The sequence below is a fragment of the Salvelinus sp. IW2-2015 genome, unplaced genomic scaffold (assembly GCF_002910315.2).
Source record: "Salvelinus sp. IW2-2015 unplaced genomic scaffold, ASM291031v2 Un_scaffold516, whole genome shotgun sequence".
NCBI lineage: Eukaryota > Metazoa > Chordata > Actinopteri > Salmoniformes > Salmonidae > Salvelinus > Salvelinus sp. IW2-2015.
In genome coordinates this window covers 760,338-778,029 of record NW_019942567.1, presented here as the reverse complement: position 1 = coordinate 778,029, position 17,692 = coordinate 760,338, and the positions used below count along the sequence as shown (strand labels likewise).

At 42.4% G+C, this 17,692-nt stretch overlaps 1 protein-coding gene across 2 annotated transcripts; it reads right to left on the bottom strand.

The window, feature by feature from the left end:
* Positions 1-5,021: 5,021 nt before the first annotated feature.
* LOC112068446 (methylenetetrahydrofolate reductase (NADPH)) lies at positions 5,022-17,275 on the bottom strand. 2 transcript variants are annotated; one of them, XM_024135607.2, is made up of 12 exons: positions 17,133-17,275; positions 16,627-16,878; positions 16,258-16,496; positions 13,894-14,004; positions 11,750-11,943; positions 11,021-11,271; positions 10,576-10,710; positions 10,174-10,354; positions 9,822-10,004; positions 9,275-9,376; positions 9,059-9,178; positions 5,022-8,602 (listed from the first exon to the last, which is right to left on the bottom strand). In XM_024135607.2, the coding sequence occupies exons 2-12, from the start codon at positions 16,875-16,877 to the stop codon at positions 8,339-8,341; spliced, it is 2,031 nt and encodes a 676-aa protein (XP_023991375.1). In that variant the 5' UTR covers position 16,878; positions 17,133-17,275; the 3' UTR covers positions 5,022-8,338. The 2 variants fall into 2 exon arrangements, with proteins under 2 accessions (XP_023991375.1, XP_023991374.1); XM_024135606.2 differs by having other exon boundaries at positions 16,627-16,881; positions 17,133-17,274.
* Between the last annotated feature and the right edge of the window lie 417 nt (positions 17,276-17,692).

Genomic DNA, 17,692 nt, shown 5'->3' with positions numbered 1-17,692 from the left:
TACAGTACAGGGGTCTATTCACTAGGAAGCAAACAGGCCAAAATGAGGAGGGACAAACCTGAACTTCCCAATAAGACCTGTACATTTTTGTTGCAACTCGATTTTTGTGGCAAAAGGTTTTACTATGGTGTGCACTAATGAATACACCCCAGTACTACATCTACATTTAGAATAATTAACTCTCTGCAATCCCGTCTGTCTAAAGTTCAAGTTCCAAAAGGTTTAGCTGATGTATGGGACCGGGAAGTATGACATAATTGCAGCAGAGGGTGCTTCATCTCAAGAGGGGAGTTTTCTACACACATACAGTGTGAAAGAAGAGCCACGCAAGACGTGCTGACAGTTTTAGGTTTAGTACCTATAGGCTAGTATAGATCACATTTTGCAAACTCAGCAATGAACAACTGACACTCATAATTCATCCTTTACCAACTGACAACTCCAGGCTAGTATTGGCATGTTTAATGTGTTTCACTGAGTAATGGAAACTGGTGGAACAGACATTCCTTGTGTAATCTTTCCAGGAGACTGTCTGTCAGTGGGTTCACAGTGAGTTCATGCTTATGTAACATGGTTCCCGGGTTCCCCTCTCCACTATCATGTTCATCTGGTTTCCTAGTACCCTAGGACTGGGGGGTGGGGGTTGCCATATAGGACTTGGTGCAGGTTTCAACATATTTCAAGCATGTGGCCTGCCCCACGCTTTTACACAGAGTGCAAATCATACCGTGACATTCAGGGGCCTCCATTTTTTCCATTGGACCTCCTCTGTGTGCATGTGAAAAAATGTATGGGCCTAATAGTAGATGTCATTTAACAGTAAAATGTTTTATTACCTTTTAATTTGTCATGAACACAACCAGCCATGATGTTCTTATTGTCAATCAAATCACTTCAACAAGAAGGCTACCTACACCTGTTCTTCCACTCCAAAAWAAATCCAGCATCCAGAAAGTGTACAGCCTTGCAGCCTGAATTAAATGAAGCTTCTTGACGACAAAAAMGAGCTTTTCTGTAGAAAGAAATGTTTGGACACCTGAAAAGGGTTTGTGATAAAATAATTTATATGTTGAAAGATAATGATTAAATAATTCCACTCTGAAACCATATAATTGTATGAAATTGATTAGAATCATAAAACTATAATCTGATGGTGTGTAGTTTTAGTCAGAATTAGAACAAGGACCTTTTGTTCTTTTTTTAGTATGTATGTAAGCAGGGTGCAAGTGTGAAACAAATAAGAGGAGCTATCGACAGACAAGTTGTAATACTGTGTTACTTACTGTCTCSACCCGTGGAGGGGAGAAACTGTTAGCCTTGCAGAAAATTTGGAAACATGTTGCAGATTAAATAATGTATCTGTATAGTAGAAAAAAACATCTTAGCTTAAGATTTGAACTTGTATGTATGTGCGTAGGATARCTACTGTTTGTGTGTGAAGGTATGTGCGTAAGGAGCCAGTATAAAATTGATGTTTTTGTATTTGGACGTCAGAACGTTCTCGTGAATAAACACTTTGATTTTTGTAAATTGGGACTCTTGTCTGTATCATTCAACCAGAATCTTACAAACTCTGGGTTGCAGACTGAGTAGATTGATTGAAGTTAATGAACATTGATAACAAAATTCTCATAACAGTTTGTAATACGGGACCAGAGAGAAGAAGGGAGATATCCCACTCACTGTTTATTTCTGGTTCAATGAAAGTCAATGAACTAAGTAGACCAGACCCAGCCCGTAATGCATTGGTGTCTATGGAAGACACACCCAGTAAAACAGACCAGAACAATCTTTTATTTTTTTAATGGTAAAAGGGCCTGAGTGAACCATCTTTGACAGGACTATCCAGGCATGACAAATGCAACCATGGAGAAAATGTTTTTAAACAGTGGGGGTGTTTCATTTGGAATAAGCTTTAATTTTAAGAATTCCCACTAGCAGTACAAATAGCATATATATATATATATATATAAATTTTTTATTTTTTTAAAATCACAGACTGGTTAAATTAGAATTATTTGGAGACTCCCCCCAAAGTTAGATGTCTCATTGAGGCGGTCTGAGACCCCCCTGGGCCCTCCATAAATCACACTCTGCTTTTACATTAAGACAGACCCTCTTCCTTGCATGAAGGAATCTTAGATTAGACCGAATGACTGAGCTTCAGAGTAACCCTTATGATATATCCATTGCCAGACATAACTGACCTGAGACAGGCGTTCACTATCTAAAACCCCCAGGGGAAGACTCCTACTACCCCAGAACAGTTGGTCATGTCTGTCTCTTTTGATAAGAGTTCTGCCAACTAGGTTTCAATTCTGTTATTTTTAGTTTGTTGACTCTGGTGTGCTCTTGTTTTTGACAGGAGGGGGTTGAATATTTTGATTCCGTGCCACCATGCCTAACAGGGTTCTATTGAAATCATGTTGGCATCTACCAATGGCAGCAATACAGTAGGCTTACATTTTAGTCATTTAGCAGACACTCTTTTCCAAATTGACTTTCAGGAGAAATAAGGGCACGTCGGCAGAATTTTCAGTCAGCAACTTTTCGGTTACTGGCCCAACGCTCTTAACTATTAAGCTACCTACTTTTTGCATGACACGTAATTTTTCCAACAATTGTTTACAGATTATTTCACTTATAACTCACTGTATCACAACTCTAGTGGGTCAGAAGTTTACATACACTAAGTTGACTGTGCCTTTWAACAGCTTGGAAAATTCCAGAAAATGTCATGGCTTTAGAAGCTTCTGATTGACTCAAATGATGTCAGTTAGCCTATTGGAGGTGTACGTGTGGATGTATTTCAAGGCCTACCTTCAAACTCAGTGCCTCTTTGCTTGACATCATGGGAAAAATCAAAAGAAATCAGCCAAGACCTCAGAAACAAGTTGTAGACCTCCACAAGTCTGGTTCATCCTTGGGAGAAATTTCCAAACGCCTGAAGGTACCATTCATCTGTACAAACAATAGTACGCAAGTATAAACACCATGGGACCACGCAGCCGTCATACCGCTCAGGAAGGAGACGAGTTCTGTCTCCTAGAGATGAATGTACTTTGGTGAGAAAAGCGCAAAATCAATCCCAGAGCAACAGCAAAGGACCTTGTGAAGATGCTGGAGGAAATAGGTACAAAAGTATCTATATCCACAGTAAAATGAGTCCTATATCGACATAACCTGAAAGGCTGCTCAGCAAGGAAGAAGCCACTGCTCCAAAACCGCCATAAAAAAGCCAGACTACGGTTTGCAACTGCACATGGGGAGAAAGATCGTACTTTTTGGAGAAATGTCCTCTGGTCTGGTGAAATAAAAATAGAACTGTTTGGCCATGATGACCATCGTTATGTTTGGAGGAAAAAGGGGGAGGCTTGCAAGCCAAAGAACATCATCCCAACCGTGAAGCACGGGGGTGGCAGCATCATGTTGTGGGGGTGCTTTTCTGTAGGAGGGACTGGTGCACCTCACAAAATAGATGGCATCATGAGGTAYGAAAATGATGTGGATATATTGAAGCAACATCAAGACAGTCAGGAAGTTAAAGCTTGTTCACAAATGGGTCTTCCAAATGGACAATAACCCCAAGCATACTTCCAAAGTTGTGGCAAAATGGCTTGAGGACAACAAAGTCAAGGTATTGGAGTAGCCATCACAAAGCCCTGACCTCAATCCTATAGAAAATGTGTGGGCAGAACTGAAAAAGCGTGTGCAAGCAAGGAGGCCTACAAACCTGACTCAGTTACACCAGCTCTGTCAGGAGGAATGGGCCAAAAGTCACCCAACTTATTGTGGGAAACTTGTGGAAGGCTACCCGAAACAATTGACCCAAGTTTAAATTGTTTAAGGCAATGCTACCAAATACTGTTTGAGTGCATGTAAACTTCTGACCCACTGGGAATGTGATGAATAAAATACAAGTTGAAATAAATAATTATTATTCTGACATTTCATAGTCTTAAAATAAAYTGGTGATCCTAACTGACCTAAAACAGGGAATTTTTTATAGGATTAAATGTCAGGAATTGTGAAAAATTGAGTTTAGAATGCATTTGTCTAAGGTGTATGTAAACTTCTGACTTCAACTGTACATAAGATAACGCTTAGACTCCAGGCAAGTGCAGTACATTTTATGTAGGTTATAGGCCAGCAGGTTCAAGAGATAAGTTGTTCCAATGTATGCAGTGGGATATGGTTTAACTTCACATCGGCCACAGGGGCAGTGATACATCTGTCTATAAGGATCATCCAATCCCTTTCTGACAAGTCACAGGCTTCTATGTTCCAAGGGGAAATCCCTCATTTGTGCCATCAGGTGGTGAGATCCCATGGACTTTGTACTAACTGTTATCATGCAAAAAGGTATAGCTGAGTTAACCAGTGGTTCCCAAACTGTGGAGCATGGTGGTCCCCGCTCCACAACACCACCCACCACCAGAAAAAAAGTTTTAAAAAATGAAGTCAGTCCACCAGCTTTAAACTTACTCTTGAAAGTTATAATAGAATGCACGAGGTGCAATTACAACATTGTGTAGTGCATCATCAGTCATTGCATACCTTCCAGAGCCATTTATAACTTGTCAGATTAATGAGCCCAGGTCAGTTAATGGTTTTTAGAAGAAAAACATTTTGCCGATAGTGACAAAAATGTGAACTCAAATATCACATGAATACACATTAGACATGGCAAAATGTATAGAATTGCAAGAAAATTTGATTTAAAAAACACAAAATATTATTTGCACCCAAGACAAAATGTGTAGAATAAATAAGCTTTAAAACGTGCTAAATGTTCTCCACCAACAAGAGTGGTATGAACAGTTTGTCTCAAGAACTGTGCTTGTGCCCATAGAAATAGACATGGGGCATGCGCACAAAGGGGGCGCAGGATGTTCCCCAATACTGGAAGGAGTGAAAGGCTTGGGAACCCCTGGTGTAAAACACCATGTACACATCAGGGAGAATTTAAAAGAATAATAAAATCAGACATTGTGCTGGTGGCAATTGAGCATTGCAACATGTAAAAGTATGCTTGTTTTTTAATTGACGTTGCARAACGGTAATAAATATACAGAGAAAGACTGAAAAATAAAAGCAGTGAAGTGGTAGCTTAAATGCTTGTTAGTTAAGGCCTCAGGTGGCATCTTAGCAGCAGCTCATAGTCTGTTTTATTTTCAATTATTGTCTATGGCAGATTACAATGGTAATCACAAATCAAGTCTGTCGATGCTTGTGTGTTCGGGTAACCCTGACTCGTCAGGAGAAATGTSCTTGTATTGCTCAATTTAAACTTTGGTTTAAAAGAGAGTTTAGTCTTACGAAATGCTCTAGTCTACAGCTCTTAAATTCACACAATGAAAAACAGTTTCCAATAATATACCAACGTTCTCTCACCCTCAAGTACATACATGACCAAAAGCATGTGGACACCTGCTCGTCGAACATCTCATTCCAAAATCATGGGCATTAATATGGTGTTGGTCCCCCCTTTGCTGCTATAACAGCCTCCACTCTTCTGGGAAGGCTTTCCACTAGATGTTGGAACATTGCTGCAGGGACTTGCTTCCATTCAGCCACAAGCGCATTAGTGAGATTGGGCACTGATGTTGGGCGATTAGGCCTGGCTTGCAGTCGGTGTTCCAATTCATCCCAAAGGTGTTCGATGGGGTTGAGGTCAAGGCTCTGTGCAAGCAAGTTCTTCCACAGAGATCGAGAAACCATTTCTGTACGGACCTCGCTTTGTGCACGGGGGCATTGTCATGTTGAAACATAGTTGGATGCACATAATTGTCTAGAATGTCATTGTATACTGTAGCGTTAAGATTTCCCTTCACTGGAACTAAGGGGCCTAACCAAACCATGAAAAACAGCCCCAGACCATTATTCCTCCTCCACCAAACTTTACAGTTGGCACTATAGATTGGGGCACATAGCATTCTCSTGGCATCCGCCAAACCCAGATTCGCCCGTTGGACTGCCAGATGGTGAAGTGTGATTTATCACTCCAGAGAACGTGTTTCCACTGCTCCAGTCCAATGGCGGCGAGCTTTACACAACTCCAGCCAACACTTCGCATTGCACAGGGTGATCTTAGGCATGTGTGCAACTGCTCGGCCATGGAAACCCATTTCATGAAGCTCCCAACGAACAGTTCTTGTGCTGACATTGCTTCCAGAGGCAGTTTGGYAAATGGTAGTGAGTGTTGCAACCGAGGATAGACGCGCTACAGCACTCGCGTTCTGTGAGCTTGTGTGGCCTATCACTTCGCGATTGAGACGTTGTTGCTCCTAGACGTTTCCATTTCACAACAACAGCACMTACAGTTGACCGGTGCAGCTCTAGCAGGGCAGAAATTTGACGAAATGACTTGTTGTAAAGGTGGCATCCTATCACGATGCCACGTTGAAAGTCGCGGAGCTCATCAGTAAGGCCATTGTACTGCCAATGTTTGWCTAAGGAGAATGCTCGGCTGTTAGCTCCATTTTATACACCTGTCAGCAACGGGTGTGGCTGAACTAGCCGAATCAACTAATTTGAAGGGTTGTCCACATACGTTTAGATAGATACACCAAACACACAATTAAAATGGTTTAAAAAGTACAAAACGTTTCCCTGTGTTACAATGCAGTTGGAAAGTATTCAGACCCCTTGATTTTCCCACATTGTTACAGCCTCATTCTAAAATTGATTAAATTGTTTTTTTTTCTCCATCAATCTACACACAATACCCCATAATGACAAAACATTTTATTTTTCGCAAAATAAAAAAATGTATATAAGTTCAGACCCTTTATTCAGTATATGGTTGAAGCACCTTCGGCAGCGATTACAGTCTCGAGTCTTCTTGGGGATGACGCTACAAGCTTGGCACACCTGTATTTGGGGAGTTTCTCCCATTAATCTCTGCAGATCCTCTCAAGCTCTGTCAGGTTGGATGGGGTGCACCGCAATTTTCAGGTCTCTCCAGAGATGTTCGATCGGGTTCAAGTCCGGGCTCCGGCTGAGCCACTCAAGGACATTGAGACTTGTCCCGAATCCATTCCTGCGTTGTCTTGGTTGTGTGCTTAGGGTCATTGTCCTGTTGTGAAGGTTCACCTTCAACCCAGTCTGAGGTCCTGAGCGCTCTGGACCAGGTTTTCATCAATGATCTCGCTGTACTTTATTCCGTTCATCTTTGCCTCGACCTGACCYGTCTTCCAGTCCCTGCGACTGAAAACCATCCCCACAGCATGAGGCTGTCACCACCATTCTTCACCGTAGGGATGGTGCCAGGTTTKCTCCAGACGTGACGCTTGGCATTCAGGCCTAACAGTTCAATCTTGGTTTTATCAGACAATAGAATCTTGTTTCTCATGGTCCGAGAGTCCTTTAGGTGCCTTCTGGCAAACGCCAGTTAGGCTTTCATTTTCCTTTTACTGAGGAGTGTCATCCGTTTGGCCATTCTACCATAAAGGCCTGATTGGTGGAGTGCTGCAGAGATGTTTGTACTTCTGGAAGGTTCTCCAATTTCCAGAGAAACTCTGACAGAGTGACCGTCGGGTTCTTGGTCACCTCCCTGACCAAAGCCTTCTCCCCCAATTGCTCAGTTTGGCCAGACGCCCAGCTCTAGGAAGAGTCTTCGTGGTTGCAAACTTCTTCCATTTAAGAATGATGGAGGCCACTTGGGAACCTTCAATACTGCAGACATTTTTTGGTACCCTTACCCAGATCTGTGCATAGACACAATCCTATCTCAGAGCTCTAAGATCAATTCCTTCGACCTCATGGCTTGGTTTTTGCTCTGACATGCACAGTCAACTGTGGGACCTTATATAGATGGGTGTGCCTTTCCAAATCATGTCCAATCAAGTTGMAGAAACATCTGAAGGATGATAAATGGAAACAGGTTGCACCGGAGGTCAATTTCAAGTCTCATCGCAAAGGGTCATAAATATTATGTAAATAAGGTACTTCAGTTATTTGGTTTATAAATTTGCAAATATTTATAAAATCACGTTTTTCGCTTTGTCATTATGGGGTATTGTGTGTAGATTGATAAAAAAAAAAAAAATGGATAATCATTTTTAGAATAAGCCTGTAAAGTAACAAAATGTGGAAAAAGTGAAAGGGTCTGAATACTTTCCAAATGCACTGTATTTGTCATCGTATTCATTCACTGAAGTACCTCTTGATTAAGATCCATCCTCCAGATAATAAAATATATATATTTTTTAAGTATATATTTTTGGAGTATATACTGTATGGTATAATACTGTAGTTAAGTACTTTGTGGTGTTTGTTGAGTGAAAAGTTATCGATAGCAGCACCAGGGAAAAAAAAGAAGTAACTGTCGCCATGGTTACTTTCCGGGTTGTTCCTTGTCGGATTGCTCATCATTGGGTTGCTCTGCAGGTTGCTCCGCGGGTTGCTCCTCCGGGGGGTTGTCAAGCAGCTCAAACATGTCGTCAATGACCTGCCACAAGCAGTTGTCCAAAGGGAAGTCGTTGTCCACCAGGTTGACAAGGAAGTAGTTGTCGTGGATATACTTGATGATCATACGTGATGGGGACTCGTCTTCGTACAGCTTGGCCCACTGCTCGATCCACAGGGCAAAGGCCTCGTCCTATTAAAAGAAGGCGAGAACAATTAACTCAACACATTCCAGAAAGGGGGGGGGGGGGTTCAGGCTTGTCGCTAAAGATTCATCTTTACAGCTCTGGTAACTGATACAGCTTGCTGATGAAGTTACACACAAAATTCTGGTTTTGAAAAGGCTTCACGGGAGGTTGTTGTGTGAAACGCTCAAGCTCAAAAAGATGATGTGGAGGGTTCAAAACTGTACTTCAAGTACCATACTCCACTAAAATGTTAGAGAACTAAATGACAACCATGCCACAAACTCATCTGAGTCATGGGCACAGTCCACAACCAGAAACAACCCCGAGCACCCTCCATCTTGCTGATAGGTGTTTTCACTGAACTGCTTACACCAAACCAGTTGCTGTATATCTACAAGTGCATAGGGGGTAATGTTCCTGGAAGGGGCCCAGTAGGTTAATGAGATGACCTTTGACCTTACCTTCCAGTACAAGAAGCTGACTGGATCCACCACGGTGGGCTGGACAATCTCCCTGCCGGGGAAGATACCCCATGTCACAGCGTTGGGTTGCATGTCATGGGCGTTCGTAGTATTCTGACCCTGTAGATGGATACAAATCAGCCAGCAGATCATTCTAGCAAACTGTTCCAATTCACAAAATATGTGTAGATGTAATGCCTGTAGTTGAGAACTTACGTGAACGTTGACGATGTGGTAGTTGACGCGAGGCTCGTACTTCTTTAGCACTTTGAGGAGAGCGGTGACATTTTCGCTTGAGGTGAAAAATTCCAGATAAGCCTGTTGAATTTGTAAACGTGGCACAGTATAAGGTTCATGTCATTTCATGATTGGTATGCATGTGATACAAGAGCTGTTAAGTTTGAAAAAGCTCCACTGTCGGTCAACAATACCAAAAAAGACTGATTTATTCATGCTCTTTCATTTCTAGGAAAGATTGTGAATCAACCTACTCTCAATAACATGATAAAAAAGAAAAACTGACAGCCTTAATTTTGCTAAACCAGTAGTAATCATTGATAATTCTAATGGATTTATGGGTATTTCTAAATAGTGATCCAAGTGTACATCCCCCTGCCCACTCCTTTTACTAGGCCTACCTTATTCTTTTTGGGAAAACTTTACTTTAAGCATGCAGGTACAGTAATATAAGCATGTATGAGGCTTTAAATAATAAGACATAATTGGTCATCCCCACAACCAAACCACAGACGCCAAACTTTACCTTCTGGAAGACGTAGCCACCAGGGGGGCCCCAGCCCACGATGGGGTCTGAGGAGGGCTTGCCGTTGATGCTGGGCTGGGAYTTGATGGTGAGGACTCCCCTGCGGTTCACCTTGTCCAGCTCGTCCTTCAGCAGGTTGGTCTCCGGGGCCAGCGGGTCGTCATTCCACGGCAGACACATCACCTAGGAGAAGAGAGGTCAGGAGACYTCAGATGAGCAAAGTGCAAGTCAAGGGTTTAGGTTCTTGTTTTAAGTGGTTGTCATAATGCACATGGTTGTATTTATGAGGCGCCTCATGAAAGTTAACGTTTCGGGCTGTTTTCACTCCAAAGTGTAGAGGTCCGGATGTCACCTTGTGTCCAGCAACATTGGGCTGGGCCGTGATGTAACTGGTGAAGACCTCGTAGACGCTCTGCTCGCTGGTCAGCTCCTCGCCCCACATCTTCAGCAGGGCGTCCTTGGACGACTTACTCTTAAGGTAGAACAGGTAGTAATCGTTGAGTTCACCAAAGGCCGGAGAGGATGAGTTTCCCCTGAAATAACACAGAGCCAAGCTGACAAGACCTGGGAACATTGCCTGTTCACTGATTATACAGTACTTGTTCACGTTATACATCACTTAATGACATCACAGTATAGCTTGGCTCAGTCCAGTAGTGTGAAAAAGCCTTGAATGAACAACATCATTTACACCCAAAAACTAGCCACGGTGAGAAATTCTGACTTTTCAACGTTTTTCTCCAGTGTTGCTCACCATCGTCCATTGGGGAAGTCATCCCAGTCCTGTGTTCTGTAGATATAGCTCTTGGGTCTGGAGGCCCAGAAAATGGGCCGCACGTCCTCCACTTTGCGTTTGGGATGAGCGCTCACCGCCCAGGGGAGTGTCCGCCTGGSAATCCAAGTAGACCCCAAACCCTCCATCAGTACTAGGAACAGGCAAGACGGCGCACATTCCATTCTAACACCTAGCCAGTTAGAAATCACTTCACATGGTGAAATCTTTGTTAAATGTTCCAGGACTAATAAAAGTGCAGTAATACACACAATTACAAATGGTACCCACACTATGTGTGAAAACGTGACATCTCAGAAGTCAAACATGCCATTAGTTTTAGGGTTTCCCCCTAAATACTGGGTAAGCTAAATCAAGCGCAACCCAAAGTATTTGAAAGATATCCAATCTAGGGCAATTGACAGACCTGGGGTCCTCGATCCACAGACCCAGCTGCCGCAGTACCTCCATGGTGGCTACCTCGCGGTTCAGCGTGTAGAAGTGGAGGCCCGGCACCTCGCCGCTCTCCAGCAGCACGCGGCACATGCCCACAGCCTGCTCAATGCCGTAGTTGCGGATTGCCGCATCGTTGTCCTTGATGGGCTCGATGACACGCATMATCTCCTCAGGRACCTCCAGCTTGGACAGCTTGACCAGCTGCCTCAGAGACTGGTAGCCCTGGAAAACCACAAATCCTACTGGTTCAGGTACTGACAGAAAAACAAAATGTAAAGAAACAAATGATGTCTCCATGCAACTGATATACTCTCACATGGCAAAGACACACTTAAGACAATGAAAAAGTACAAATTACACACATCACAGTGGGAGTGTTACATTTCTGTATTGACTGGCATCAATGTAGAATTGATTAAAATTTCCAAAGGACAATGGTCCATTGAGAAAATMTGTGTTTTGAATCACACTGAATGTACTTGGTAATTTGTTACACCTTTGCTATCATATTAGAAAGACTGTTCTGTTCAAAAAGACTACCCCTCCCTTTAAACATTTGACAAATGTAGCCTTTGACTACACACAAACATTACATGTTTTGTCATTTAGCAGACGCTCTTATCCAGAGCAACTTACAGTAGTTAGTGCATTTATTTACACACACACACCCCCCTCAGTTTAGGCCCATATCCAACAGTACCTGGATAGGGAAGATGCCTGGTAGGATGGGGCAGGTGATTCCTATGGCCCTGCAGTCTCTGACAAACTTGAGGAAGGTGTCAGCCCGGAAAAAGAGCTGGGTGATGATGAAGTCGGCGCCAGCGTCCACTTTCTCCTTCAGATGTCTCAGGTCCTCGTCGTAGCTCTCCGCCTCCGGGTGGCCAGTGGGGTAGCCTGCCACAATGAAAGGGTTTTAATGCTCAGTGTGTGTGTGTGTGTGTTTGAGGTCWCATTTGTGACCAGTTTCAAGAAGTTAGGCATACATGTCACTACCTCACAGGAGATGCATTTTACAAAAAAAAGTTTTTTTGTGCAGAATTGCCTTCTGGAACATGTGAACTTTCATGTGCCTCATTAACAAACTTGTATGCCATCTGTAAATAAMATGTTTTTATTACAAGCCTATTTGGTTTAGCCACGGAAAAATACAGGAACTTTCCCGCTAGCCATGATTGGCTGAGATAGTGGATGGGCTGGACATGCCCGAGAGATGAGTTCGMATTGTCTGCCATGTAGCATGCTTCGGTCTATAACATGAGTTGCTCAGTATGTGTGGATAATCCTTTCTACCGTGGCATTTTTTGAAAGATAATGAAGAACTGAAAGTGTTGCATTGCTGCCCTGAAGTTAATAGCACCATCGACAAAGTCAAGTTGTGATGGACTACTTTTTGGAGGACATGCCATGCTGTCTCTCTAGGACTCTGAAAATGAATCAGACTATGAAAAAATCCCTGATTTAGGGAAGAAAAAAAATCATTGAAGTCTTCCCCCATCACTGTCATCAGAAGAAACGTCAATTAACAGTATTGTCACAGAAGAAGTTGACAGAGTTTTGAAATCAGTGGAATGCACGGTGGAAGCAGAGAGATGATTCCCAAATGCGGAAAGTCGAAAAGATAACAGGAGGCTGTTATACAACACACCCATCTCTGGATGACATTGTCAAACTAAGGGCAGGGCAACCATGGCATCGATGACAGAGGGAGAAGCGTTCATCCATGTATACAGGTAGCGACAATTTTCAGATATTAGTTACTCATTTTGTCAGAAAGCCATTTTTCATTGCAAGTTAAAGCCTACTGTTAGCTAGCTAACGGTAGCTGGCTGGCTAGCTAACGTTATGTGTATGATCTGTGTAGTAATATTAGTCGTATCTCAGAAAGCCATTTGCATGGCTAGTTATAACCTAATGTTAGCTAGCTAACATTCAAACTAGTTGGTTAGCTTTCGCTACATGCATGGTATTATGAGTTGAGATTATGGTTCATTGTTTAGCTAGCTAGACGTCTTAACAAATTTTCCACTATGCATTTAACTGTACCGTTTACACCTTCAGCATCTTGTGCATGTGACAAACATATTTTTTTGATGTTTGTGTTTACCAGAGACCGTAATGTGAAGAAAAACATGACCTGCACCAAAGTCAGATTAGGATTTTATTTTACCTTTATTTAACCAAGTAGGCCAGTTGAAAACAAGTTCTCATTTACAACTGCAACCTGGCCAAGATAAAGCAAAGCGACTCAAACAGAGTTACAGCATATAGGCCAAGGACTAGATAATGCATTTTTAATACTACTTTCCCACTTTAGTCTTGAAATCTTTGGTTGTTAACTACACTAGCGTATTCACTCTATTTAGCACATGGTCTCAAGTGAATCCTTAAAGAGATGGGTGGGGCTAACGTTTAAGAGGGTGTGAACGATGATGAATCGGCGTAGACAAAGAGCTCTCCAGTATGTGTACCAAAACTGTCAGATGGCCAGTTTCTCAAAAGTGGGGTTACAAGTTCATCAACTTTCAAAGCAGAATTACTTTCCCTTTTTCCCTCAACTGCAGTGTATGATATACAATTGTCTAGTTCTCAGTCTCTACTTTTATACAATGTAAAAAAAAAAAAACACCATCTCAAAATGTTGATATATAGGACCGAATCCAGGTGGTGGGTCACATTATACCAACTTGTAGCACTAAAATGGTTTTTGGGGTGATAAAATGCTCACATCGTATCAGTAGGTACAACAGCCTACTTTAAAGTCTTTCACAAATTACCTGACATGAGGATATAATTACAAAAGGATGACGCGTTGTAAAAAATAAATACATTCTGCTTCAAACGTACCTGCAACACAGATGTCAAAGTAGTCGTCAAACTCGCAGCGTATGTGTTTGACTAGGTCTGTGGCGTAGTTGAAGCCCGCTTCTTCCTCTTCCCAGTCAGCCCCCATGGGATCTATAAAGAGATCATGAAAACATGGCGTTTAAAATGGGAATTTGTCACTATGAGTCCTAGCTAGTTAGCCAAGACTCGTCATCTCAATGAGTAAAACCTGGATAAATAAGGTTCACTCAGACTCTGCGATATGTGACCACGAGCATAAATGCAAACCAAAAATATTGAAGAGTGAATGATGCAAGAGGCTKCAATGCAAGTGACAGGACGTGACCTTGGGCAGCAATGTGAACCACAGATCTTGCCGAGTGAGAGTGACGCAACAGGCTGCAATCATGCATTCAAACAGAAACTTATCTCCAAAATATCAGGGTGACCCTCAAAACACCAACATTCCTACAAATGGACCAACCTTGCTGTGTAGAAGTTGTCCCTAGGATCAGCTCACCCTCCCCAAATCCTAACCTTAACAATTAAAGTGGAACTGACAGCGTTTTAGCAACATGAAATCTTATTCAAATCTGTTCATGTTATGCTTTTTTTGGTACTATTCTGAGAAGTGAGCACTTTGATATGTTCATTTTTCACAATGTTTGAAATTGASAGTAAGGCATGTGTGAAAATTCTATAGCAATATAGAGTAGGAAAGCGGCCGTTCGTTTGACAATTAATAAGGTACTTAAGTAAATAAAATGTCAGTCTTGTTCAGGAGCCAATCAGAGCTACAGTAGGCCTATATACAAATAAGTATTTTGCCACATGGCCTGCCATCATTCACTTTGAACTGGACTGTTTGTCTAACGGCAGTAGCAACAGCGTGACTTTAGATCATTAGAAAGTGTTCACAAAAAGCCACACAATACACCTGAATGGATTAGTAGACTGGTCGATTGAGATTTTAGTAATGCCCACACACATTCAAAAGTTTGGGGTCACTTAGAAATGTCCTTGTTTTTGAAAGAAAAGCACATTTTTTGTTCCATTAAAATATTWTTTTTTTTGAAATACAGTGCAGACATTGTTAATCTTGTAATTGACTATTGTAGTTGAAACGGCAGATTTTTTATGGAATATCTACATAGACCCATTATCAGCAACCATCACTCCTGTGTTCCAATGGTACGTTGTGTTAGCTAATCCAACTTTYTCATTTTAAAAGGCTAATTGATCATTAGAAAACCATTTTGCAATCATGTTAGCACAGCTGAAAACTGTTGTCCTGATTAAAGAAATCATAAAACGGGCCTTCTTTAGACTAGTTGAGTATCTGGAGCATCTGCATTTGTGGGTTTGATTACAGGCTCAAGATGGCAAGAAACAAAGACCTTTCTTCTGAAACTCGTCAGTCTATTCTTGTTCTGAGAAATGAAGACTATTCCATGCGAGAAATTGCCAAGAAACTGAAGATCTCGTACAACGCTGTGTACTACTCCCTTCACAGAACAGCGCAAACTGGCTCTAACCAGAATAGAAAGAGGAGTGGGAGGCCCCGGTGCACAACTGAGCAAGAGGACAAGTATTTTAGAGTGTCTAGTTTGACAAACAGACACCTCACAAGTCCTCAACTGGCAGCTTCATTAAATAGTACTCGCAAAACACCAGTCTCAACATCAACAGTGAAGAGGCAACTCTGGGATGCTGGCCTTCTAGGCAGTTCCTTTGTCCAGTGTCTGTGTTATTTTGCCCATCTTAATCTTTTCTTTTTATTGGCCAGTCTGAGATATGGCTTTTTCTTTGCTACTCTGCCTAGAAGGCCAGCATCCCGGAGTCGCCTGTTCACCGTTGACCTTGAGACTGGTGTTTTGCGGAGTGCTGCAGAGATGGGAGAACCATCCAGAAGGACATTATTTTATAGACATGCACAGCATTTAATACATTTGTAGGTTTCTGTCCAAAACATTGAGTCATTGCAATTGAAACAGTGTATCCCGAAGGGCTAGAGGCAGTAAACAGTAAATCACAGCTGGCCTGGTATACAAACTGATGGCAATATTTGTTGGACTACCAAGAATAGTATTGGTGAATTAGCTAATTAATCATGCATTGAGCTGCATCCATCTATTATGCCAAAAATGCCTTACTCTACATCATGGAATTTTGAGTAAAATAGAACCACATTTTTTAAACTTCTAATAAAGTCAGTTTTGTAGCATAAACTACAAATTTGATATTTTTGACTGATATTAATGTCTGTTTCAGAGCTGCAAAGTAATTAAAACGCTGTCAGTTCCACTTTAAGAAAAAAAAGTGAAAACTGACCTTAGAACTGGGTCTAGGTACTATGTCACCCTAGTCCATGCCAAAAGGCCCTACCTCCTCTTAGAGCCATGATGTTCTTCAGGCCAAGGTGTTTGGCTTTGCTCAGGTACCCAGTGATCTTCTCTTTGGTCTGGTTGCAGCAGGTCAGGTGCAGGATGCTCTCCAGGCCACAGTAGTTGACCGCTGTGCTGGCGATCATCATGGAGGAGGTCTCCTTGTCCGAACCCGGGTCCCCCGCCGGATGCCAGGTAACATCTATGAACAGGGGCCCCCCTGAGCCCATGCGATCAAATCTGAATTGGAATAAATGGGAGGAAAATTTGCATTGATTAGCAGGTGATACATTTCAACCTTTGATAGTTTAACTCAAAACTAAGTGTTTAGTTACTAGAACAAGCCAAAGCCAAAGTTTCTGCTACATACCTAGAGATGAGGTTGACAGCTCCACTTGCAGTGCGAGGGGGGAAGAACTCGAGGGAAAACCAGTGGTCGCCCGACTCCGTCCGGCGGCGCATCTTGTCCCGTAGCCTGTCCGTGCGGTCGGTGTCCAACACGGGCGTCGAGGAGCGAGAGCTTTCCTTGGAACTCTCGCAACCGCTGTTGCTCGCGCCACTTGAGTCGCTTTTGCTGCATGTTCGCCATGTGTCTTCGACTCTCTGCACTTGATTCACCATGCTGCTACAGCCAAAAACAGTGTTTGAAGTTTGGGAGTCAAACTATCACGAGTTGGCTTACACTTTCGCTCGCACACGGGCGAAAACATGTGAAACTGAAAGACACACTAGCCAGCATGTATTACTGTTAGCTAGCTAACGTTATCCACTGAAAAGAATAAACAAAGCAGCTAACGTTACAAAGATAATGTTAGCTAGCTAGTTAACGTGAGCAATCATGCACAACATTCGGCAACAAATGCATAACTAACTTACCTGTTTCTCTCAATTCTTCCACAAATTATTCTGCAGGCGTAACGTTAGCTAAATATTCTCACGGGCTCGCCTCTGCTATGTGAGCTGCTACAACGTGTGACTGGTCTTATATTCCTCGTCCTGTTCCGCCGTCGGGGCAAAGGGGGAGATAGCCGATTAAACGAAACTCCATGATTTACAATGGAGTTGAGAGGTACAGGAGTACTGGAGCTCCGGCATCACATAATGAAGTGTTTTTTTTCAGCGCTCAAACAATAGCCCAATTACACACGAGTCACGACATTGTTATGTGTGCTATTCTTTGGGTGCTTAAATAAGTCGTTTTAAAACAAAAATACAATTTTATGTGAGGTCAGAGCTCCAGTCCGCTCACACTACTTACCGCACAACTACATCGTAATCGTTGAGTTTAGTTGGCTAAAAGGGGGAGACAGACGATGACTATGAAAAAATACGCCTCGATCACACAAAGTGTTTTGACGTTTTGGTATACCAGAAGTACATACATGTCCAATGGAATGCTGCGTTTGCCTTGCACCATTGTGTTGCAGTGCGTTATG